This window comes from Erigeron canadensis, chromosome 7 (genome assembly GCF_010389155.1).
Source record: "Erigeron canadensis isolate Cc75 chromosome 7, C_canadensis_v1, whole genome shotgun sequence".
Classification (NCBI taxonomy): domain Eukaryota; kingdom Viridiplantae; phylum Streptophyta; class Magnoliopsida; order Asterales; family Asteraceae; genus Erigeron; species Erigeron canadensis.
In genome coordinates this window covers 8,986,155-9,010,807 of record NC_057767.1, presented here as the reverse complement: position 1 = coordinate 9,010,807, position 24,653 = coordinate 8,986,155, and the positions used below count along the sequence as shown (strand labels likewise).

The 24,653-nt window shown below is 33.3% G+C and overlaps 3 protein-coding genes across 3 annotated transcripts; 1 reads left to right on the top strand and 2 right to left on the bottom strand.

The window, feature by feature from the left end:
* Positions 1–12,721: 12,721 nt before the first annotated feature.
* LOC122608917 (protein FAR1-RELATED SEQUENCE 5-like) lies at positions 12,722–14,826 on the bottom strand. Its single transcript, XM_043781988.1, has 2 exons — positions 13,374–14,826; positions 12,722–13,260 (listed from the first exon to the last, which is right to left on the bottom strand). The coding sequence occupies exons 1-2, from the start codon at positions 14,824–14,826 to the stop codon at positions 12,722–12,724; spliced, it is 1,992 nt and encodes a 663-aa protein (XP_043637923.1).
* A 1,194-nt stretch (positions 14,827–16,020) lies between these two features.
* Positions 16,021–18,530, top strand: LOC122608408 (cytochrome P450 CYP82D47-like). The gene is made up of 2 exons (XM_043781510.1): positions 16,021–17,060; positions 17,762–18,530. Exons 1-2 carry the CDS (start codon positions 16,146–16,148, stop codon positions 18,377–18,379), a joined length of 1,533 nt encoding a protein of 510 aa, XP_043637445.1. The 5' UTR covers positions 16,021–16,145; the 3' UTR covers positions 18,380–18,530.
* A 343-nt stretch (positions 18,531–18,873) lies between these two features.
* Positions 18,874–20,541, bottom strand: LOC122609547 (xanthotoxin 5-hydroxylase CYP82C4-like). Its single transcript, XM_043782578.1, has 2 exons — positions 19,591–20,541; positions 18,874–19,500 (listed from the first exon to the last, which is right to left on the bottom strand). Exons 1-2 carry the CDS (start codon positions 20,539–20,541, stop codon positions 18,874–18,876), a joined length of 1,578 nt encoding a protein of 525 aa, XP_043638513.1.
* Between the last annotated feature and the right edge of the window lie 4,112 nt (positions 20,542–24,653).

Below are 24,653 nucleotides of genomic sequence, written 5' to 3'. Positions count from 1 at the left end.
AGCTTGGATATCTAACAGCCTTAGGGGATGGGAATATGAGGTTGTTAGGCACCTAAGTTGGGTGAAAAACCACTCACATACCTTTTTTTTAAACCATAAAATCATGGAGGGCCAAACATTTATTCATAATATTAAAATATTGGTGTGTGAGGGTTTTTCACCCAGTTGGGTGTATAACAGCCCACACTCACTTTTCTTTACTACAAAACTATAATTTACCGACGACAAAAATCTGTCGGAAATCCATTGGTAAGGGCCTTTACTGACAGATTTTCGACGGATTTCGACCGTCGGAATATAAGCGTGGGTAATCCAAAATCCGTCGGGAATTTCGTCAGAAAATTTTATTACCGACAGAAATTGCTGTCAGATTTTTGTCGGGAAAGGTTTTTATAATTTAATTATTTCCGTCGGAAAAACAAAAAATTAGCGACAAATTATCGACGGGATTTTTTTTTGGTGACAAACTTTCTTACGGATATTTTAGCTACAGAATTCCGACAGATTTTAAAAAAAATATTAAAAAAATATATATATATATATATATATATATATATAATATTAACGTTTTTAATATCCATATTTCCAATCTCACAAACTAAATGGAACAAAAAAGAATTATCAAAAATAAACCTCATTAACCAAATATTAACATTTATACAACAATATTACATATTGCAACATCATATTTTTATCTAAAATCAATTAAAATCTTTTGTTTCTTATCCTTCCATTCTCTGGTCAAGATCTGAAAAAAGAAAATAACATAAGCCATATATTTATCAAAAACCTATAAATCAAATATATAAAACTCAAAAGGAAAAAAACGGATATAATCTAAAAAACCTAGATCTGAAAAAAAAAAAAAGAAACATAAACTATATATTTATCAAAAACCTATAAATCAAATATATAAAACTCAAAAGGAAAAAAAACAGATTAAAGCTAAAAAAACCTACTTGTTTATCTGCTTGTTGAACCATATATACAAAATACTTGTTCCTGTCTAACAACAAAAAAAAAAACAAACGGTAGTAAATATACAAGTATTTAATATATTTGATTAAAAGAAAATAGGAAAAATAAAAAAAATCACTAGATCTAAATCTGAATCGCGAAGAAGACCATGTAACACAAAGAATTCAACCTGGTTACTTAACACAAAGAACTGATATATTCAATTCCGTTCGCCGACCCTACTGTTATATGTGGTCGGAAATCTTTACGTTCACCGTTCTTTATTTTCTATTATTATTACTTTGTTCTTTTTTTTTTGTTCACGACTCTTCCATTGACCGTCGGTTTCCAGTTTGACAGACAGCTCTCCGGTTCAGCCACCGGTTCGATGCACGTTCGGTTCAACATGTATAACCGGATCGTTAATTATGCCGGGTCCTGGCCCAACCGGGTTGACCGGTCGGTCCGGTCCAGCCATGAAAACACTCGGTGGTTGTAAAAGTAGAGATTTATCTATAACACTAAAACAATTAATATTTAATTAAACTTTTTTTATTAATATTGTTTTCACTAAATAAATAACTTTTATTATCTAACAATAGTTATCAAGTACTTATCTTTAAATTTGGCATATATCCCATCTTATATTTTTTAATATATTATATTATTAGTATTGTCATCAAGATCATTATTCTAATTGTATTTAATTTTCATATATAAATTTTATAAAATAGTTTTAACAATGTTAATACTAAATATATTAGACATATAAACGTTCGAGTACTCCTAATAATGTATCTTCGAAGAGTTCCATATTATAGATATTTTTTGACATACATAATGGATTATTTATTTTCCTTGCTGATAACTATCTATGTAAAATAATATGTTATATTCATCATTACATTGTCAAATTAGGAATAAAAAAAATGAATTTAGTTCTAGATCAATAATTTCAGATACATGTTTTTTAATATTAGGCAATCATTTTAAAAAACAATTACATATAATGTAGCATGTTTAGATAATATATTTATTTACCAAACAACAATTAGCTCAATGGTACAAGGTATCTCACACAAATCTCTTAGTAATGCGTGACTTAGGTTCGAATCTTGCTGAGAGGACAAAAATTTCCCAATTAAATGTTATGCCTTTCGGCAGTTTAATTGAGTACTTTTCTCCTACGTGGTATTAGGGTGAGGGTGCTCTCTAGCGCGGACCCGATTTAGACAACGTAAGCTAAGTCTCCTAAGCAAATTAATATTAGTATATAAGAAACTGTACATCATAAGGATATTAATACTAGTATTTAATAAAAATAGCTTATTGTCGGTAAACAAATTAATATTTATACAACTGTCATTTTAGAACTTTTATTTATAAAATTTATGATAATACCAAATTTAGATCGGTAAACAAAATTTATATATTATATATAAGACAATTTGGTTTAAAACCTTGTTTGTTATTTCATTGGGTCTGTTAGGCTCAATATGTTCACCGTTTGTGTAAATGAGCCAAATGAGTTATGTGTGCTCGTCATTTACTTGAATGGACCCATTTGCCCTTAAAACTCGCTTCTTATTTCATTGGGCTTTTAGAGACTCAATATGTTTTTCGATCTTTCGGTTGGGCCTAAAATAATTTATCGATAAGTATGAATGTATATATATAATTGGGCTTAATAATAAGCAAATATGAAAAGCTTCCTTTTATAGTGTTTGTCTAATAATTGGGCCTAATGAGCCTAATATGTATCGAAATAGTTCGTTTGGGATAACAAATAATGTTTAGGGCCCAATAGGCCCAATCAAGTGAAAGATGAACAAACATTAGTGTATAATTTTATCGTAGTTGATAGGACCAGAGGGGATATCGAGGATTGCCTTTTTGTTATGATACCAAATTTAATTTCCCAAAAGTGACATACATACATACATACATATATACACATGAGACAACAAACAATATTTAAGACCCAACAGGCCCATTCAAGTGAAAAGCGAACACACACGGCCCAATAGGGGCAAAACGTGAGTTATATGTATCGTTATATATATTTAATTATAATAATTAATGATTATGAAAAAAGAAAAAAAATGTTATTCTTAATCACAATGTATCGTTACATATATATACACTAACACGGTACTTGCGCAATGCGACATTGATCATGACAGCGACGGTGTGGTGGTGGGGCGACTGTTGGTGGTAGAGTCATCTTCGAATGACGTAGATAATTGATGTAAAATTAATTGATATAAAGAGTTTTAATGAAAATATTTTTCAAAGATAAAGAACTGATGTTGAAAATCCATCATTGATTGCATTTTAGATAATTTATTTCCATGTACCTTTTGATAAAAGATTATTATCTTTATAATATAGTACATATTATAGAATGATACAAAGATATACCACACGAAAAATACTTAATCACGAAATATCATTATATAAAAATCAAAGTTTTCTTGTAAAATGTTGTCATAAAAGTTCACTTTTTTAACAATTGTATTTCCTACAGAATTCCGACGGGCTTTGAATTTTCCGTCGATGTTCTGTCGGTAAATACCGATAGATTCCCGACGGATAAAATAATAAAATTTTTTTTTTAAATAATTATATTTCCGACGGAATTTCGAAGTCCGTCATTATTCCGTCGGTAAGTTCCAACAGATTACCGACGGATATAATAATTAATTACCCTTTAAAATATAAAATTACCTTTTACCGACGGATATAATAATAATTATGGATGCATATTCATAAAAATGATGCATCCAACAAAAAACATGATTTTTTCGATTTTGACGGATCAATGTGTTGTTAAACAATTAAATAATGATAATTAGTTACGCACTATGTTAGTTTTATGCACTTTTAATGCATCAAAATGGTGTTTTTAAGTGTTTTCACCGTTCTTATATGTAGGGTAACAATCCGGTAAGAACACTCTTAAAATAAGAACGGTGAAAACACTTAAAAACATTATTTTGATACATTAAAAGTTCATGAAACTAACATAGTGCATAACTAATTATAATTATAAAAGTGTTTAACACATTGATATGTCAAAACCGAAAAAATCACGTTTTTTGTTTTGTGCATCCATCTTGAACGCATATTAATCAAAATGATACATACAACACAAAACGTGATTTTTTCAATTTTGATGGATCAGTGTGTTGTTAAACACTTAAATAATGATAATTAGTTATGCACTATGTCAGTTTTATGGACTTTTATATATGTATATATATATATATAGGGGCAATCAAATGAGAACAGTCTTAAAATAAGAACACTGTGAGAACACTCAAAAACTACATTTTGATGCAATTAAAGTCCATACAATTGACATAGTGTATAACTAATTATCTTTATTGAAGTGTTTAACAATAGAAAATTATGTTTTTTGTTTTGTGCATCCATCTTGGATTCATATTAATCAAAATGATGTATCCAACAAAAAACATGATTTTTTCAATTTTGACGAATCAATGTGTTGTTAAACATTTAAATAATGATAATTAGTTATGCACTATGTTAGTTTTATGGACTTTTAATGCATTAAAATTATGTTTTTAAGTGTTCTCACTATTCATATTTTAAGAGTTTTCTTACCGGAGTAATATTATAGGAAAAGGTTCATTTGAGAACCATTTGAATTGGAAGAACCATAAGAACCTCTAAATTATAACTTGATGTTCATATGTGAATGATGTATGTGAACAAATTTGTCACGTATGAACAAATTAAATTATAACTGAAATCACCAATGTTCATATGTGAATAGTTCTCACATGAACTATATATATATATTAAAAAATTTAAGTCCCTAACTATAAGAGACTTTTGTGTTCTCTTATCTTAATCACCAAACTTTTAAGTTTTTTAATTTTGACCATGAATTTTACTGCAGCCTTATTTACAGTATTATATTTTCATTTTTGCCCCACAAATTTCATTTTTTCTTAGTTTGACCAAAAACTTTCTTTCTTACTTTTAGACTTCACCATCAATTTTATCTATAACTAGTGGAATACCTCGGGTGTTGCGTGGGATCCCAATTTTATGCAACAGTTCCTACCTCGGGTGTTGACATAACTAGACTACTGACACAACTAAAATATAAGACACAAAATCCAACTGCCACTACAAAAATATAAAGTGTGATAAAACAAAGTAATAATACAGATAAAAGGACAATAGGACCTCATACATGCCGATCAACGAATGCTCATAATCACTAGGGAACTAGTGGTGTATACGAAAATAGATTCATAGGGCCCCTTAGCAAGTCTTGCTACATCCCATGGGCTGGTTGTCTGACTCTGAGAAGCGCCCTACCCATCCCCCACTCGTGGTGGTCGGTCGGCGAGGGCAGCGATCAGAAAATATGAAACTCCACTATTACATGCACTTGTTACATGTTCGCCTCCATCATCTATGATGAACATTTGGGAAAGTCGGGACATTAAAAATTGGGAGGCAAGCGTTCCATATGTTCCATTTTTGTCAACATTATTGGAGAAGAAAAGGATTATTCCATGTAAAATGAAATCGAGACATGAGAGAAGTAAACTTGTGAAACCAAAAGTTAAGGAGTTATATTTGCATAAGCGGGTTAAGGTCCTTTTTTTTTACCTGGGTTCAAATATGACCCTTAATCGTTGGCTTCACAAGTTTAATTTTCTCATGTCTCGGTTTCCCATTTACCCGGATTAACCCCTTTCTTTTCCAATAATGCTGACAAAATCAAACATATGGAACCGTTGATCCCCGGTCTCTAATGTCCCAACTATCCCAAATATTCATCATCATAATATTTCAAAGTAATAATGGAGGTGAACCTGTAACAAGTGTATGTAATAGTCGAATTTCATAGTTCCTATGACTGCCTGATCACTTTTCCTTGGTAGGATGTTAACATTCAAGATCACCGATATTACCTTGTACATGAAACAGTTGTTTAATCATTGAGAACCATTGTTCAGTGTTAGGCCCATTCTCAAACAAAGTAGATGCAGATGGATAAGTGTAGTCTTTATCCGGAATGGAAACTCCATTGTCAAATTCCCCTTCCGCCAATTCGTTAAAAGTATCCTTGGTAAGTGACACTACACTGTCTGACCATGAACTAGTCAGTTTTGTTGTGAATGGCGGTTGGTCCCCATCGTCCTTTTTCAATGTCGAACTAGTCAACAACAACATCAAGGTAAACTGTTACAATCTTCTCCTTCTTATACAACTTATAATTAATAGGCTTAAGTTCTGCCAACCAACCCCATCTTCTAAAAGGTTCGAACACTCCATATTGTTCCCAATCTTTTGCATTGACCATTCTCTCATAGCAATACGTATCCTCATTGTGTAAAACCTTATTCGTATACAAGATGGGCTGCCATTGAGGTCTTACTTCTAATAAGTTCTTTAAAGATCCCCAGTCTTTTATTCCCAGCCATAATTCTGTAGGATCAGAATATAGCGAACTCATTAGGGGCAAGGGTGTAGTCGGCAAAAATCATCGGCAAAAAGTATCGGCTAAATCGGCAACCCTATAGCACATGAATCGACAAGTTTTGACAACCAACATTGGCAAGTTTTGACAACCAACATCGGCTAGTTTTGGCCAATGCAAGTGAACGTTGGGGTGATTTTTTCGAGGTAATCAAACAAAAAAAACATTAATTTATATATATACTCACACATACAAATGAACGTTGGGCCGATGCAAGTTTCTTCCTTCCTTTCTCTTTTTCATTTTCCGGCCAAAGTGGTTGCACCATCATTATATATATATATATATAATAACACATACCTAATAGTGGTGGCGGGTGTGTGTTTTTCCGCCGGAGGTTCATCGGAAGAAAGAAACAAAGAGGCATCGGCGGTTCTATTTGGCAAAGAAAAGAAAGACGGTGTTTTATATATAAATGGAGATAGATATATAGAGAATATATAGATTGAAGATTATATAGATTGAAGAAAATAGGCATCCGCGGTGATGTATTGATGTGTGAAAATGTATATAGATAAAGAAATAAAGTGTGGCTGTGTGTGGTACTGATGGGTTATAAGAGGCTCCCCAATGGTAAGCATTAATCCACCAAAGACTAGTCTCTGTCAGCGCCACATCAGCAAAAAACACTCCAAGGACTAATCCCCCCAAAATGCACCCAATGGACTCATCCACCAAAGATTAGTCTTGGACCCACCAATTTATTTAATTCTACCCATTTATCAAAACTTTACACTTTTAACCCTCTAAATTATTAATAAAATACTTTTTTAGTCCATTAACACAAATTATTAACAAAACACACAAGTTCATTATAAATAAAAATACAAATACATTTAAAACATAAAAAAAATTACAAGAAAATAAAGCACAACCTAAAAATGAAAAAAAAAACACACACAACGAGATTTTTATTTTTTTAAACTAAACCTAAACTAGTTGGGACCGAATAGGAAGTCTTTGTACTCCGCCATGAGTTTCTTCTTAGCTTCCTTGATGTAATTCTTCTCCTCATCATCACATTCTGTTTTGTCCATGAACGAAAGAGCCGTATACATGGTGCGCTTCCTTTCTTCCTTACGAATGGCAGCCAAAGATAGTTGTTGTTCATCCAACACCACCTCTTTTTTACACCCAAGTTGGTCGAGTCGGGCGGCTAGGTCGGAAGCTAAAGAACGAGCAGACCCCGCATCAGAAGAAGCAGATGTTCGTGATGCCTTCGACTTAGTAGGGGGGCGCGTATACGTATCCGGACCGAAGAGGTCATTATCACCAAGGTCCACCGGCTCGAATTGGGTCCCCTCCTCCTCCTCATCTTCACTATCAACAACATTAAGAACGTTTTTCCTTTTATGCAAGCTTCGCCCCAGAACATCATGACCGGATGGAGCGAAGAACTTTGGCTAGTCTTTCACAAGCAACCAACACTCGTACATGGTAAACTGAGTTTTGGTTTGACTAAAGTACTCTGAACGCGCTTCCTCCATTACTTGGGCATCGTTCTCACCACTGCACCGATGACCATCATAGCCTTTCTAGATTGCGTTGAACTTTGACACAATTGTTCTGATCTTTCTCCACTTGCCACTTATCTGATTGTGGTTTCTTGGGTTATTGGGGAATCTTGCATTGTACTTGTCTATGATTTCCCCCCAAAAAGAATCAACAGATTGGTCTTTTTCGACGATTGGATCTTCTGTAGCATCAATCCAACACTCAGTGAGAACTTTCATCTCAAGCTCGGTCCAATTTGACGAGTTTGCAGTAGGTTCTTTTTGTTGTTTGCTTTTCTTGGTGCGTTTGGACATGGTTTTGACCCGACCCTTCTTTGGTTGTGTTTCAGGAATGGATTGGGGGGTGCGAACAGATTCGGGTGTGGGAGCAAATTCGGGGGTGGGGTTATATGGTGGTGTGGGAAAGGAGTGTTGATCAGGTTATTGAAATTGTGTTGCTGACGACGACCCCCCATGGTAGAAATTAGGGGGCTGTGAAGCGGCAAGTGAAGCATAATAAGCTGCCATGAATTGAGCATAACGGGGGTCATTTGATGGTGGGATGAATGGCATTTGTGATGGTTGGTTAGTGTACGATTGATTAAAATCGTTCACAGCGTTGTTCCAGAAGTCGTCGGCTTTTTGGTTGTTGAAGTTTGACATGATTTTCTGCTTAAAATGCTTTTGTATGTGTGAATATATCTGAATAATGCAAGTGTGGTGTATTCTAGTGCTTATGGAGGTGTATATATAGGCTTTTTCAAAAACTAGCCGTTAAAGGACTAAAAGTGTAAAGCTTTTGAACTCCAGCTGGTCAAACAAGCCGTTACAGGGACCTGTTTTGCCAACTTTTGAAAGTTCAAAAGTTTTGTCTTCTTCCTTAAAATCTATCCGTTGCATTCAAAAAAAATAAATAGAAGCAACCACTCGTCCCTGGAGGAACGAAAGCACCGGACGAGGCAGGCGAACGAAGTTGGGTGGGACTCGTCCGATGATGTCGAACGAACAGAGGGACAAGTCCATTGGCTACCCTCTAAAAAGCTAAGGAGGAGAGAATTTTTTTTTTTTTAATATGTATGAAATAGCCGATCGGTAACTTTTTAATCACTACACCCTATATTTTGGCAACTTTTGACAAAAATTGGCTTATTTCTTGTTTGGCCACGTGTCAAGCTTCGGTTGGGTATAGCCTTGCCAAAATTTTGACAAATCGACATTACACCCTTGCTCCTTAGAAAATAAGTGATGAACTCAAATCAACATCAGCTTGTCCTACACGACTCAATTACAACTACCCGCAAATGCAACTATCATGAACCATGTCGATTAACAATCCCATGAAATTATATAACCGTATGACATAGTCCTGCACATTATCAAGTTTCCATTGTACTATCATGTTTCAAAACCAACTTACAACATTAAACTAACAATACAATTAAGCTAAATAAAACAAAATTATTATTAAAAAAACGGGTCCATCAATTACATCCATACAATCCATCAAAATCACGTTCACAAAGATATACTGTAAACCAACTAGAAATAAACTAACATAAATAATATAAAATTAAAAGAAAAAATATAAAAAATAAATAAATACTATTGATTAAAAGAAACATACCTTGTTTGTTGAATGCAAAAGAAAAGATATATGGAAGTAATTATCTTTTGTTGAATGCAAAGAAAAGATATATGGAAGTAATTATCTTAACAAAACTTCAAATCTAACAAAACCCTCAAAATTTTATTATCAGAGCTCTTAAAACGAAAACTTTCCATGAGCCGTAAACTTAAAACAAAAACTATCACAATAGCTGCATAATACAACGAATCAACGATGATGATAACGGCTTAAATAATTAATGCAAACATATATGATTTAAAAAGGATAGTAAAAGTATTTTATAACATAAAAAACTTATGATATAATTTAATATTAAGAATTTATGATAATTTAATCTATTAAGAGTAGTTTAGTCAATCGATATATATATATTTTTTTAACTTTCAACATAGGAGTCATCATCATCTTTATGTAGTAGTACTATAGATGGCGGATGGGTTTCTTTGTCCATGTAATTATGACACACTTTTTTAGAACACCAACAAATTATGGTGTTTTGTCCTAAATTTACAGTGAAACACAAATGATATTTCTATAACAGAATTTTGACATCTACAATGAATGTATAAATTTTTATGCACAGAATACAACTGCATGATGCAGATATTATTGTAGATGACTAAAATGTGTTGTAGAAATATCATTTCCCATTAATTTATAGCGACTTTTTTTATGTCATGAATTTCAAATTTTGACTTGCATAACTATAAGCGCACTAACTCACCGACGGCGGTGTCAAAATTTAATTGACGTCGAGGTATTAGTTAAATATAAACCTACTAAGCCTTATGTTATATAAGGTAAGCGGGTATCGTATCCACGATGAGTGTAGGTGAATATTAAATCTAATTTCCTTAACTATGAAAAGATTAACTAAATGAAATGAACAAGAAATCAATTGAAGGTTGTAAATCCCTCCCAAATCTTAATAATCACATTAAATAACCTAATCAACTATACCACGTATTTATTTCAAATCACACAGACATAATGTATAAAAAAGAAATGAATAATTTTAGGCTTAACCTATGTTAATCAAACCACTGTTAACTCACAATAATGGTCTTGCAAGAATTCAAATCAAAATAATGTGAATAAATACTCAATCACTTATATGAATCACAACTAGAGAAATTAATGTTTACACGAATGAAAATAAAGTCTATCAAATGAAATAACCAACAATTATTTATCGGTAGAGATAACCTAGAACTAGTCAAACATGTCCATTAACATCTTGTCAATTGTTGATGAAGAAAATTTTTGTTACATGATTGAACGGTGAAAGAAATGATTATGAATGATTAAATGGTATGTATGTGTTTTCCTAGAGTTCCTCGCTTAAAATACCCAAAAAAGATGCCTAATAGTGTAGATTTTTATCCTTACATAGTCTTAAGTATTTACATTCGACACTGCTCAAAATGAGTTAAAAACCAAAAGCCTGACTTGGCCGTAAAATTAAAATTACGGTGGTTTATAAAAATGCATCGTAATTTGCGTCTAGCTTTTTTGCTTCTCTGGATGAAAATCATCCAAAACTTGTAATGGCCGTAATTTTACATCACTGACCATAAAATTACGGCCCACTGTATTGTCTGAGCATAAATTTACGGCTCCAATATTTCATGAAATACCATCGGATATAGATTTTCCAGTTGCTACCATAAAGTTACGGCCAGAACAAAAAAATAACGGCCTTCGCTATTTTGAGACATTTTTATCACCTTTCTTCATGTTTTTACTCCATTTTTGTTTAAATCTGAGATACACAACATATCATAGTAGGCCTATTTTTATAGAAATCGAATACAATTAATCATTTTTAGACCATTTTAGATGTATCCAATCACCACTTATCAGTCACTGTCACATCAACACCATCTATTTATGCACCCCTTTATCACATCTTTCTCACATATTCCTCAAATAATTTATATAATATTCTAAAAGAAAAATTTATATATCCTTTTGTTTTATTTCATAATTGGCTCAAATTTATCATGGCCCACATTATCTATTATTTTTTTTCTCATAATAAAACTAGCATTTTCTTGAGACGACACTTTGAGAAAATATGCTTATCATCCCGTATCTTCGAAAAAATGATATAAGTAATCCTTGAAAAAAAAAAGGGTTGACAATAGCCTAGCTAACTTCCCTCCATATTCCATATAGCATGATTTTCACTTTAAGAGTGCATTCTTGAGTTTTATTTTGAAGAGATAAGAAAAGAAAGGGTAAGAAACTTTTAGTTTTTGTATTCTTGAGATTTTGTTTTAAAAGAAAGGGAAGGGAAAGAAAGGAAAAAATAGGATGTTTTGATCCCAAAACTTTCTTGCCAAAAGTGGCAAGATTTGGAAGGAAAAATGGTGAAATTATTATTATACCCCTCAAACTTATATAAAGGTTTTAATTACTACAAGACTATAAATGTAAAATTGTATCTTTTAATCCTTTCTTTTCCTTCCCTTCTAACTCAAGAATACATTTAACTATCAACTTTCTTTTCTTTTCTTTCAACTCGAGAATGCCTTTTTTTTATGTAATTATCTATCCTTTCTTCCCCTATCCAATCTTCTCCTTTCTTTTCTTTTAATAAAAACTTGAGAATACAGTGTAAAGAAACGCTAAAACCATTTTGCCAGCAACAGTGTGCAAGTGTTTATAAATGGGAGATGATCTGTACACCACTCCCTTTTGACCGTACACCATTAAATTAATTATCTTGACTTTTTTGCCCTTTTACAAACTAGTCCTTTAACTTTAACCATTTATATATTAGAGGGTTTTTCTCACATTTTTCTGGAATAAGGTCGACTTCACTACCAATATATAATACACCGTAATACAAACATTACATCAGGTTTGCTGTGTGCATGAATAACAAAAAAAATTGAATTGCAACATGCGTAACAACACAAGAAAAAATAAAGATGATAATGACAAACATAAATTATAAACTAGTAACCAAGACAAAAGTCACCAAAAAATCTAACTTCAATGTACAAGTCTTAAAAGTAAATAAATGAAAAACATAGTCTGATTATTGCTAGGAAACTAGAAAACTCGTACCATCTGTGTGCATAATAACCTACTTTGATCTTTAGACACCAAAAGTTACTGTCCAATGTCACTTGAAACATCACGATATATACTAAAATCATATGAGATGTTGTCATTATGGCCATAGCTAACCTCATTGACCAAGTCGTTGCAAATTTGGAATGAACAAGCAGAACTAGAAGGATTCTGTGTTCTTGATGATTCGACTAACTCAAATCTTGAAGGATCTTGTGTCGTAAAAGTTTTTCCTTTTCTCTTTTTGGACTTTGGTGGTCTTCCTTTTGGTCGTTGAACCATCGGCTCAAATAGTATCTCGGATTGATTAATAAGGTTGAAAATCATTGAAGTGGCAAATTCTTTCTTGTTAAGCGGCCACACTAGGTACTTTGAATCCAACTCATCAAGCAACTTATGAAATGTGCTATAACCGTCATAGACTAAGGCATCCTTTGTATTCAGGGACAATGAATTAATCCTCCACTGTGGATGAACAAGTTCCAATGAAAGTGACTTTTCTCGATGACCTTTGATCTTGTGAGCACAAGGAAGGCTCATAGTTGCCGTGAAATGACCTGTGCAAGGAGTCATTGTACCTGAAAATATACATGTAATAAAGGTTATAATGTTCTAATATAGTGTAACAATCTAAAAATGAACTGATAACAAAAGATACTAATGACAAAATATACATTTAAATAAAAGTTACCGTTACTTATTTTTTCATACTGCTTATATATCTCCTGTAACGCAAAATGAGATACTGATAACAAAAGATCTCTAAAAATCGGCATATCGCAATTGTGAGGAATTTGAATTTTCTCACTTGCAACTCTTATTTTAATCTCGTTAAACTCGTGCTCAACTGCAAGACATATTTTATCTTTCACTTCTTTAAAACCACCCGTAGAAACTTCCAAATACTTTTTGACTTTGGCATGAGCGCCTTCCGCTCTTGAAGAACAACGATTACCAAAATGTAAATACTTCTCGGTCCAAGCATTAACAAACTTTTCTTTCCAAGGCAACCATGTGCTTTTTATGTACTCTAGTGCTTCTCTCTTATCGTTATAGAACAACTCGAACTCAACCCAATTTGTCACAAACATGGCTTCTCTTACTGAATATACAACATTATTCCAACTTGCCATGAATATATCAAACTCCTCATTATGTTGAAAATGCTTCTTACATTTCGCCAACACATTCTTTTCGATATGCCAAACACACAAAAGATTTGTTACCGTCCGGAAAACATTTTTTATGGCATTCATTAGTGCCAATTCTCTATGTGAAATAATAACCGAAAGTTGACTCCCTTGTCCAAGCATATTCTTGAACGCTTTAAGTGCCCAGGTATAACTTTCTTCATCCTCGCTTTCCAAGAATGCAAATCCTGAATAAAAAGATGTGTTGAAGCATGAAATTCCAACAATATCAAGTAGGGGCATGTTAAATCTGTTTGTTTTATAGGTGCAATCCATCACAAAGGCATAAGAGAATAGTTTGGCCAACTTAATTGATAAGGGATGTACAATGAACAAACTGGTTATATGCCTTTCTGAATCGTGTAAAACATCATACAAAAAACCATCCTTTTCAAACTCCTCAAATAATGCACCAATGACTGACTGATTTCCCAAATTATCCCTTTTGATCTTTCTTTTAACATTGTATATGGTTCTAGAGTTCGCCGGGAGATCTGGGTTTTGTTGGCGCAAAGAAGAAAGGATCTGTCTTGGGGGTGTTCCAGACTTGGTCATCTCTTCTACAGTCTGTACAGTATCTGGTGGTAATTTACGGAATGACGGGTGCCCTGACATATCACTAGATGGTTCGTGGTTATGTTTTAAGTGTTTTGGCTTATACACCCAAGTGCCATCTACACCCTTACTACCTATAATTCTGAAAGGACAGCTGATCAAGCGAGTTGTTGCCTTCTTTTGTCTTTTATCTTGAATACCACGAATATCTCGATAAGAACCACCGCGATCACATTGCAACGTGACAAACTTGTCTTTTTTAGAATTACGGATAGATACACCATATCCTTTTGTATAATAATATTCTCGCGCACTTTTAACCAAAGCTTCACACGACTCAAATTTGGATGTTGTTAGATAACGATCTTCGTTTTCAATTAAAGGCCTTGATGAGTCCATGGAGGGATTCTATAAAATACAAGCAAAATATCATATTTTGACAATGTTTTTCTTAGATAGTTAATGAACTTAGTTTGTTAATGCAAGTCGAAATAACTACTGTTAGTCAACTTTACTAATAAAACTCATAATAATACATCATACGCAAACATACATCGATCTCCAATCATAAGATATCAAAGCACTTCAATCCCGATGTTCCATAAGCCTTTAAAAAAAATATAATCTACTTTTACTAAATTGATTTATTGTTTCTAAATGAAGTTACCAACACCAGCATTTAGAAGAATAAAAAACCAAATAAAATTGTAGAATCAAAATTATTAAACATGAATATGGCGATACATGGATGGACACCAAGGAAACGAGAAATTGGAAGACACAAATAAACATATGTTTTATATGTATTATAGTTTATAAACAAAAAAAAAAGAGAGAAAGAGACTAAGATGTACCTATGTGTCCATGGAATGTTATCCAAGAAAAAATGGGGAGCAGCGTCAGGAAGATTGTTAGGGATTAGGGATTTGGAATTTTGGATAAATGAGGAAACGGAGAGTAGCTAAATAAAATATATGTAAAATAAAAGGACTAGTTTGTAAAAGGGCAAAAAAGTCAAGATAATTAATTTAGTGGTGTACCGTCAAAAGGGAGTGGTGTACAGATCACCTCCCTTTATAAATACATTATTGACGGTTTATGAAGGTTGAGATGTAAACAGTTTTACTTCCACCTAAGTAGATAGATTGTTTCGAGGTTGTATATAAATGATAGAAAAAGAGCTTCGACCTCTATCTCTAGATGTAAGGGTATTAACCAATTGATCTGACGCATCTAATTTGCTGCCACCCGAAGCTTTGACTCTTAATTTTAAAGTTGTCGTATTATTAATGTGACTTTATAACATTAAAAAATATAGAAAAAAACAGTACCCACTTTTTTTTTTTTATAAGTTTGGATGTTTTTTTATTTATCCAGGTAGAAATAAGAATAAGTTTTTTCACATTAAGATCGAGTCTTTCTACTTAAAGATAAGACTGTCCATCTCAACATCCTAAATGTACTTTTAGATCCATAAATTGTAGAAGCCAGTATTAAGAATTACTTGTACTTTTAGAAAAAGTAATCGAGTGTTAACAAAAAACAAATAAGATATAAACACGACTCGGACTTAATTTGGTGGATTTTCTTCATTCCCCATAAATATATATTCCGTACATTCTTCTTCTATAAAAACAATTTCACTATTCTATCTTGAATATCTTTTGTGGTCTTCATTTGGATTTCAAAAATTCCAAGTTCTGATTTATAATTTGTATATGATCAACACTCTCATGTTTGAAGTTATATCTATAATTCTAGTCATCCTCTTTTCCTTCTTATTCATTTATTATAAAATCACTAAAAACATTGTTAGTACTCCACCTCAAGCAAGTGGCGCATGGCCTATAATAGGACACTTAAAACTTTTTGGTGATTCAACTAATCTTCCTCATGTAGCCTTGGCATCCATGGCTGACCGATATGGCCCGATCTTCGTGGCCCGGCTTGGCATACGTAGAGTTTTAGTGGTGAGCAGCTCGGATATAGCCAAGGAAATCTTCACAACCCATGATGTAATTGTTTCCAACCGTCCCAAATACCTTGCCGCGAAGATTATGGGACTCAACTATGCTTCTTTTTCATTCACTCCATACGGACCTTATTGGCGTGGAATACGTAAAATAGTCTCTTTAGAGGTGTTGTCTAGTAGTCGGCTCGAGAAGCTTAAGTATGTTAGAGATTTTGAGCTAGAAAACTCTATTAAAAGCATATATGAGCTATGGAAGGAGAAGAGAGATGGAAAGGGGAAAGTGTTGGTGGAGATGAGGAAATGGTTTTGGGATTTGAGTATGAATATAATGCTTAGAATCGTGGCTGGAAAACGGTACACTGGAGGTGTTGATAGTGAATTATTAAGACAATGGTTTCATTACACGGGACGATTTGTGTTGGCAGATGCTTTTCCTTTTCTAGGTTGGTTAGATTTAGGTGGTGTTGAGAAGTCCATGAAAAGAGTTGCCTTTGAACTCGATTCCATGGTCACGATATGGTTAGATGAGCATCGAAAGAGAAGGGCTTCTTCTAGTGAGTCTACAAAGGAAAATGACTTCATCGATGTGATGATGTTGGCATTAGAAGATCAGAAATTGGAAGGTTATGATGCGGATACCGCTATCAAAGCCACCTCCATGGTAAGTATGTCCTCCCGGAATATGGATCCTCTAAAGTTATAATCCTAAAAAATTAAAGTTCCCAATTAATCAAAATATTTCAAAAATGAGTCTACCAACAGATAATATATTTTACTCCATTGGTAACGTTTAAATTTTAAAAGATCTCAATCCGTAGTTTGATCTTTAGTCATTTAGGATAAGCATCACCAAATGATAGAAAATATATGTGATATACTGTTATAATTGACTGATGCAATTCATGATTGATATTTTTTTGATAAAAAGACAAAGAATGATGGGGATTTGCGTAGTTCCGTAAGAAAAAACTCTTTGACAAAGCTCTCCAATTAGAACTATAGGTGATGGGTACATTTGAGCTAGGTTAATTTTCTATGAAGTTGCGTTAATGTTGATTGATGCACCTTTGTTTTACATGCACATTTTCTTTTCTTCCATGTGTTGTAGGCTTGTAGCTCTATGTGCTTTACGTACTGTTGGTTTATATATATCCAAAACGTCATATTCCAATATTCTGAATTTCAAAAGAACCTAATTCGTTATAGCTCCGATTCAATTTCTTAAGTTACCAAATTAAGTATATATATACAAAAGTGTGAGTTTGTCTGTCATGAGTTTTGTTCATTAGACGTGTTTGATTTAAAAGCCTGAGATGATCCGAAGGGCCAACACTCTATATATATTGATATACTCTGTTGCAGACCCTTATCATGGGAGGCGTAGATACAATTACTGTCATGCTTACTTGGATACTCTCGCTACTACTCAACAATCGCCGCACTCTCAAACTAGCTATAGATGAACTAGATGCGCAAGTGGGGAAACGTAGACAAGTAGATGAGTCAGATATACAAAATCTTGTATACCTCCAAGCTATAATAAAAGAAACATTGCGACTCTACCCGGCTGCATTCTTAGGCGGTCCAAGAGCCTTTTCAGAAGATTGCACCGTAGCCGGCTACCATGTCCCAAAAGGCACTTGGTTATTAATCAACATATGGAAGCTCCACCGTGATCCAAACATATGGTCGGACCCAAATGATTTTAAACCCGAGAGGTTTCTAACCCCAAACCATAGGGATGTGGATGTTAAAGGGGCCGATTTTGAGTTGATCCCTTTTGGTGCTGGAAGAAGGTCTTGTCCTGGGATAGGTTTCTCGCTTCAAATGTTACCGATAATTTTAGCCACTTTGCTACAAAATTTTGAGATGTCGACTATAAACGATGAACCAGTTGATATGACCGCGAGCGTTGGGATGACCAATGCTAAGGCAACTCCACTTGAAGTCCTAGTTTCCCCACGCTTATCACAAACATAAATGGAAGTTCGTATTTTGGATTATTCGTGTGTGTATCATATCTTTTCTTATAATAACTATTGTATCAGTGTATCCAGTTCTAATATATTTACTTTCTGTAAAAGTATATATAGTGCATATATATATGAATATGTTTGATCTTTTCCATCCATATGATGTGTGCAGGAAACTGCATTGAGCTAAACACCTTGAAATTGTATATATAGTTTTAAAACATTACACCTTGAATTGAAATTGATATTATTTGTAATACAAATATTGTTGAATTATGAAACAAACTTAAGTCAAGATCAAAAGTTAAGATTAATATATGAATTGTGCATACAACATTTGGATTATATATTGGTGATCAAAGCCAAAAAATTTAAAAGCCAAAAGATGAGTTTACATAGCGAATTCTTGTTACATTACAAGATTCTTTTATTTTACTATCACAATATACGGATTCTTGTTTTAAAAGAAAACATTAAGCATCATTTCAAAATTTTGACTTGTTAACCATAGAGCTCACGTGGAAGGCGTGGGGTCAAGAGGACTTCCAACGGCTTGAGTTTTGGAATAGTCATTCCAGGGCTTTCGGTCATGTCCACTGGGACACCTCCTGGTTGACCCAAATCAAAACCATGAACAAGACGGGCCAATGTCAAATGAAGCACTTGGAGCCCAAATGTGGCCCCAGGGCAAGAACGTCGACCTGACCCAAAAGGCATCAGCACAAACTGTTGTCCTCTTAGGTCGACGTTCTCATGAGCTAAGCTCAAAAACCTTTCAGGTTGAAATTCTGTTGGTTTATCCCAAACTCTCTCATCCCTTTGTAGCTTCCAAATGTTAACTATCAACCGCGTCCCAGCTTTTACATTGTACCCTGCTACGGTACAATCTTCCATTGCCTCCCTTGGCCCTAGAAGCGGGCCTGCAGGATAAAGACGCAATGTTTCTTTGATTACAGCTTGAAGAAATACTAAGTTTTTGACGTCGGATTCATCAACTTGTCTCTCTCTTCCTACTTGGTCATCTAGCTCTTGCTGCATTTTCCGTAGGACATCTGGATGGTTTACCAACAATGAGATTGCCCAAACTAGTGTCCCAGCAGTCGTGTCGCTCCCTCCAAGAATCAATGCCTACAAGATTTATCGTGCGTAAACATAATAAGCGCGCTATAACAACTATAATTCAAGAAAAAGATCAGTCAATGTGTAAATAAAACGTACCAAACATGTAGATTTGATACTAGTATCAACATCATGCTCACTATTAGATAGTTGACCATCCTCTTCAAGCGACAACATTACATCTATAAAATCCTTTACGTCATTTTTATTTCCTTCTAAGTCTAATTCCCTCTTTTTTCGATGTTCATGAAGCCAACCTCCAAGTACTAAATCAAGATCTTCCGCGGTTTGTTTCATTTGCTTCTCGTAACCTTGTAAATCCAACCATGAAAGAAAAGGTATCGCGTCCGATACCACAAATATACCAATCAAACGAAAGAAATCAGTGATAGCTTTGTGACATCTTTCGGCCTCAGCATCACCACCATTTCCAGCCCCAAAATACCGCTTACCAGCTACCATCATCACAACTATATTTAACATCATATGCTCTAACCATTTATCTAGCCCTACAACAACCGGTTCACAAGAATTTTCATTCCATTTTCTATAAAGCTCGTTAATCCCCGAACTTATCTCCAGCATCCGAACATCTTTAAGCATCTCGAGACGTCGGTTGGAGAGAAGTTCAAGGGTTGCAATCTTCCTCATTTCACGCCAAAAGGGCGTGTAAGGTGCAAAACCAAAAACCGCATAGTTATAACCCATATGCTTCACAGCCGCAGTTTTGGGCCGAGAAGCAAGGGCCTTGTCATTTATAGTGAAGCATTCTTTAGCTACTTCCCAACTACTAACCACGAAAGCTCGGCGGGTTCCTAGCCGAATGTTGAAAGCTGGCCCATATTTGTCTGCCATGGCACCTAGTGTACGGTAGAGTAGCTTGTCGCCACCACCGAGTAGATGGAGGTGTCCGATGATTGGCCATGCGCCACCGAGTTCCGGGGCTTCTTTGTTTATTGTCTTGGATTTGAATTTGGTTCGACGGGTAAATGTGTAAGTGAGGAACAATAGAGAAAAACATAGCACAAGTAATTCTAGTGAATAGCTCATTGTGTAGTAGTTTGTATTTTTGTTGTGGTGTAGAGATTGTAGCATTTCATGTGGGTATTTATAGAGTAGTATTTGGAATTAGTTATAATATTATTTCAAACTGCATGGAGACAAGTAGCATATATATTCATATGACAAAAAAACAATATAATGTTTATTCTTCGTGATTCTATATGACGTTTGTAATAGCAAATTATACTAAGTTTTTTATATGGCAGTTATAAGCATGAAACATGCCAATCGATCTCTTGTAGAGAAAAAGAGTCATGGGACTTGAGGCTTTGGTTTCTATTCTTTTGACTCAAAGGGACTTAAAGGTTCAATGTGAGGGAGGTAATGATTGGGATTTTCCATATTATAATTATGGGATTATGACAACCATTATTTGTTTAATTATAAGTTTTTCGAAGATGTTTTGGTTTTGAAATGGAAAGTCACGTAATTACTCGGTTTTGCATAAACTAGTTCTCAAATTCGTATAATCTTGTTGGTTTCATAATTTGCACAAAACTTACGAGATATAAATGCCATTTCAACTATCTATTCTTAAAAGTCGACAAACTAATTAGAAATGATCAAAGTTTAAAACTTTATAAAGAAAGAAACTGCCCAGTGTTGTTTTTTGTGAGTTTTGAACCCTAATACTTCGACGGTGTATGGAGAAGGAGACCTTACCTTTACATAAGTAGAGAGCTTCCATTTTACTTAAATGGTAGAAAAGATCCTCTAACTTTTGCATTGAATGAAGATCGAATGCATGATCATTGATCCAACCAAGCTGCTTCAACAAAATATGGAGAGAAAAACATTAAAGCAAAAATATCAATTTAATTAGTTTGTCTCATATGACAAGTATTAATATACTATTTCCGTCTCACTAGATATGTCCTATTTTAAATATTCAAAGTCTTAATTTATAAATTTTGACCTTAAATATATGTACTTTTTGTGTTAAATAAAACTTGATGAAAGTTATACCAATGAAAACACTAGTAAAATACAATTAATTCATGTAAATTTCATCAAATATTTTCTAACACAAATAAAGTTATATATTAAAGGTCAAAGTTGTAAAACTTAAACTTTAAAAATTCAAAAACATGACACTTTGAATGAGACGACGGATTGAGTAAATATTTATTTGTAATTTGCTTGTCATTATATCATTTCTCTTTCAAGTAAATGATCAAACTAATCATGTGAGTCTTTGTCAATTTGTGAAGGTCAAATATGTGAACTTTCTATTGCAATGATTTCCTTCCAGTTTTTTCCTCTCAACTGACTTACATATGGTTACATGTTGAGAAAATATTTTTAGTTGAGTCAAACATATTCTTAACTAGTAAAATTCTGCCCCCGAATTGGTGTGTTGAAACAATTGCATTATTCTAATCTATTTGGTTCAACCATCAACCACCTAACTAATTTATTAGGTAAAATTTAAATGAAAGTTTTCAATTTAAAAACCATAAGAAAAAAATGTGATAAAAACTAAATAATGGTTTGTGGCAACAGAGACAGAGCCAAAAATTTGTGTGAGGGGGTAATTTTAAAAGTTATTTATCATATTCATAAGAGTTGTACCCGAGAAAGTTTAAAAAAAATGGGTCCTAACTCGAGAATAGAATATAAGCTTTCAAAAGAATTTTGTTCGTCATACCGAGTGTAACACTCATATTTAAAAATACCAGTTTTTTTAATTAATAAAAACCACACGTGTCGGACAAAGTTTTATTAAACGAAAACGTATTCACTCATAATCCATGAAACCCAAAAAATATACTTCTTAGAAAATTTTAGCTTGTATATGTATCTTTCTTTAATAACTATTATGGTTATTATAATTAGTTGTTTGCGATAAATATATATAATTATTTGAAAGAAAATAAAATTTCCACAATGTACTACATATTTACACACCCAAACAGGGAAAGATTTTTTTATAACCAATCTTCATTTTTTCTATTAAAAATCAAAAAAGACCAAGTTTTTTATTCTTCCAATCGAGAGATCTATCTAATGCTTCGATGACTAATGACTTCCAAAGAATAAGTTTATGACACAAAGGTAACATTTGTATTTATTTTTTATTTATTTTTTCTTACTTTAGAAAAAAAATATAAATATACCTTTTAACTTTTGAAAAATTACATTGTACTAAAATTAGAGTGGGGGTAGCTGACCCCACTGCCCTCATATTGGCTCTGTGTTTGTGTGGCAACATATATAATGGTATGGGACATGATAATGAAAAAGTTGCAATACATTGGTTAAATCCAAAAGAAAATTATGTGCAAAAACCAATAAGTAACCATGTTTGAAAACTCGAACGGGGTGTGATTTGACAAAATTCAATTAGTGGTTGAGTATGTGTAGTGGCCGAATAGTAATTCGCCACGCATGCAGTTATTATTCATCCTTTAATTTCTGTTTAAAATAAAAAATGAAAAGAAAAAACTATAAATAAAAGTTTTCAATATATTAGTTAAGAACTCTAAGGGGAAAAAGTGTGATAAAAACTAAATAATGATAATTATCAAAATGATGCATCCAACAAAAAACGTAATTTTTTTCCGATTTTGACGGATCCATGTATTGTTAAACACTTAAATAATGATAATTAGTTATGCACTATGTCAGTTTTATGGACTTTTAATGCATCAAAATGTAGTTTTTAAGTGTTCTCATTTGTTTTCATTTTAAGTTGGTTCTCATTTGATTGCCACCCTATATATATATATATATAGAGAGAGAGAGAGAGAGAGGACAGTTATTGTGAGAACTGATAAAAGGTCAAGAACTGCGAAAATCTCATCCATTAAATTGTGTAAATCAATGGTTGATAATATATAATGGCTTTTTATGTAAATAACGCTTCCATTGAAACCATGGAACGTGCATAAAGGTTATAATCGGCATACAAAAAATATTAAACAAAACATTTATTAAAAGCAAAAACTAGTTTACAATCAGCCTAAAAAATTACAGCCCCAAAGAACAGTCCGTGAAACACTCAAAAACCCTTCTATGAAGATTCATTCCAATCATAAAATCAAAACACAATCAGCAATTGAAACAAAAAAATCTGTGGGGTTTTTAATGATGAGGAGTAAAAGAGGTATTTTTGTTACTAAGAGTATATTTTAGGTATAAATACAGGATTTTAATGATGAGGAGTAAAAGAGGTTTTTTTTTAACCTAAAAAAACTTTATTGTTCGATTCATGTGGTTTGACACATGTGATTATTAAAACAAAATCACTTTTTAATGGAAAAAATATGTGGATTTCATGCGATTTAACCGGATCTAATAGTGAATCCGATGAAAGTATAGCTTAACCATTCTATATGTAGTACTAAATTTACTTTTTTTTTTCTTGTTTCTATGAATTTGGTTAGTCAATAATGTTCAGATTTGTTATGTAGGATTTTTTGTTCTTCGGTGTGTTGATGTATGGACAAGTGTTATGTGTTTTGTATGACGTAGTCTATCCCCGTACACATGTTCATAGATACAAGGATATAAACATTATTATGCGTATTCATCTGCTCACATATTCATAGAAACATGATAAAAATAAGAATGTGTGAATAGGTTGGAATACATGTGTCTTACTATGTAGGTTTGTGTGGTGTTTTTTTCTTAATGAGATGTAATATTAGTTATTAATTGTGTACACGATGAGGTGTACACAGGTGACTGAAACTGTACACATGTGTTATGACTTTTTACGTATGTGTTTCGACGTATAGCATGTATTTTATGTTGTACACTAAGCATATGTGTTATGACTATTTACGTATGAGTTCGGTCGTTATCATGTGTGGTTTGTGTTAGACCAAACACATGTGCTCCACAAACATAACATATTTACGTGAATGTCTTATAAATTTGTTTTCCTTTGCTTTATTATTACATTCGTATGGTCCACATGTTATTAGGGTTTTTTTTTATTTGTTAAATCCTAGACCCGTATGATAATAATGTTACTGTGACAATGTATACAAATATACAAGAATTATCATTGGGTCAAGATGTGAACGAAGGGATCAAGAATTATCATTGTGTCAAGATATGAACGAAGGGATCAAACGGGAACAGGGACGACGAGT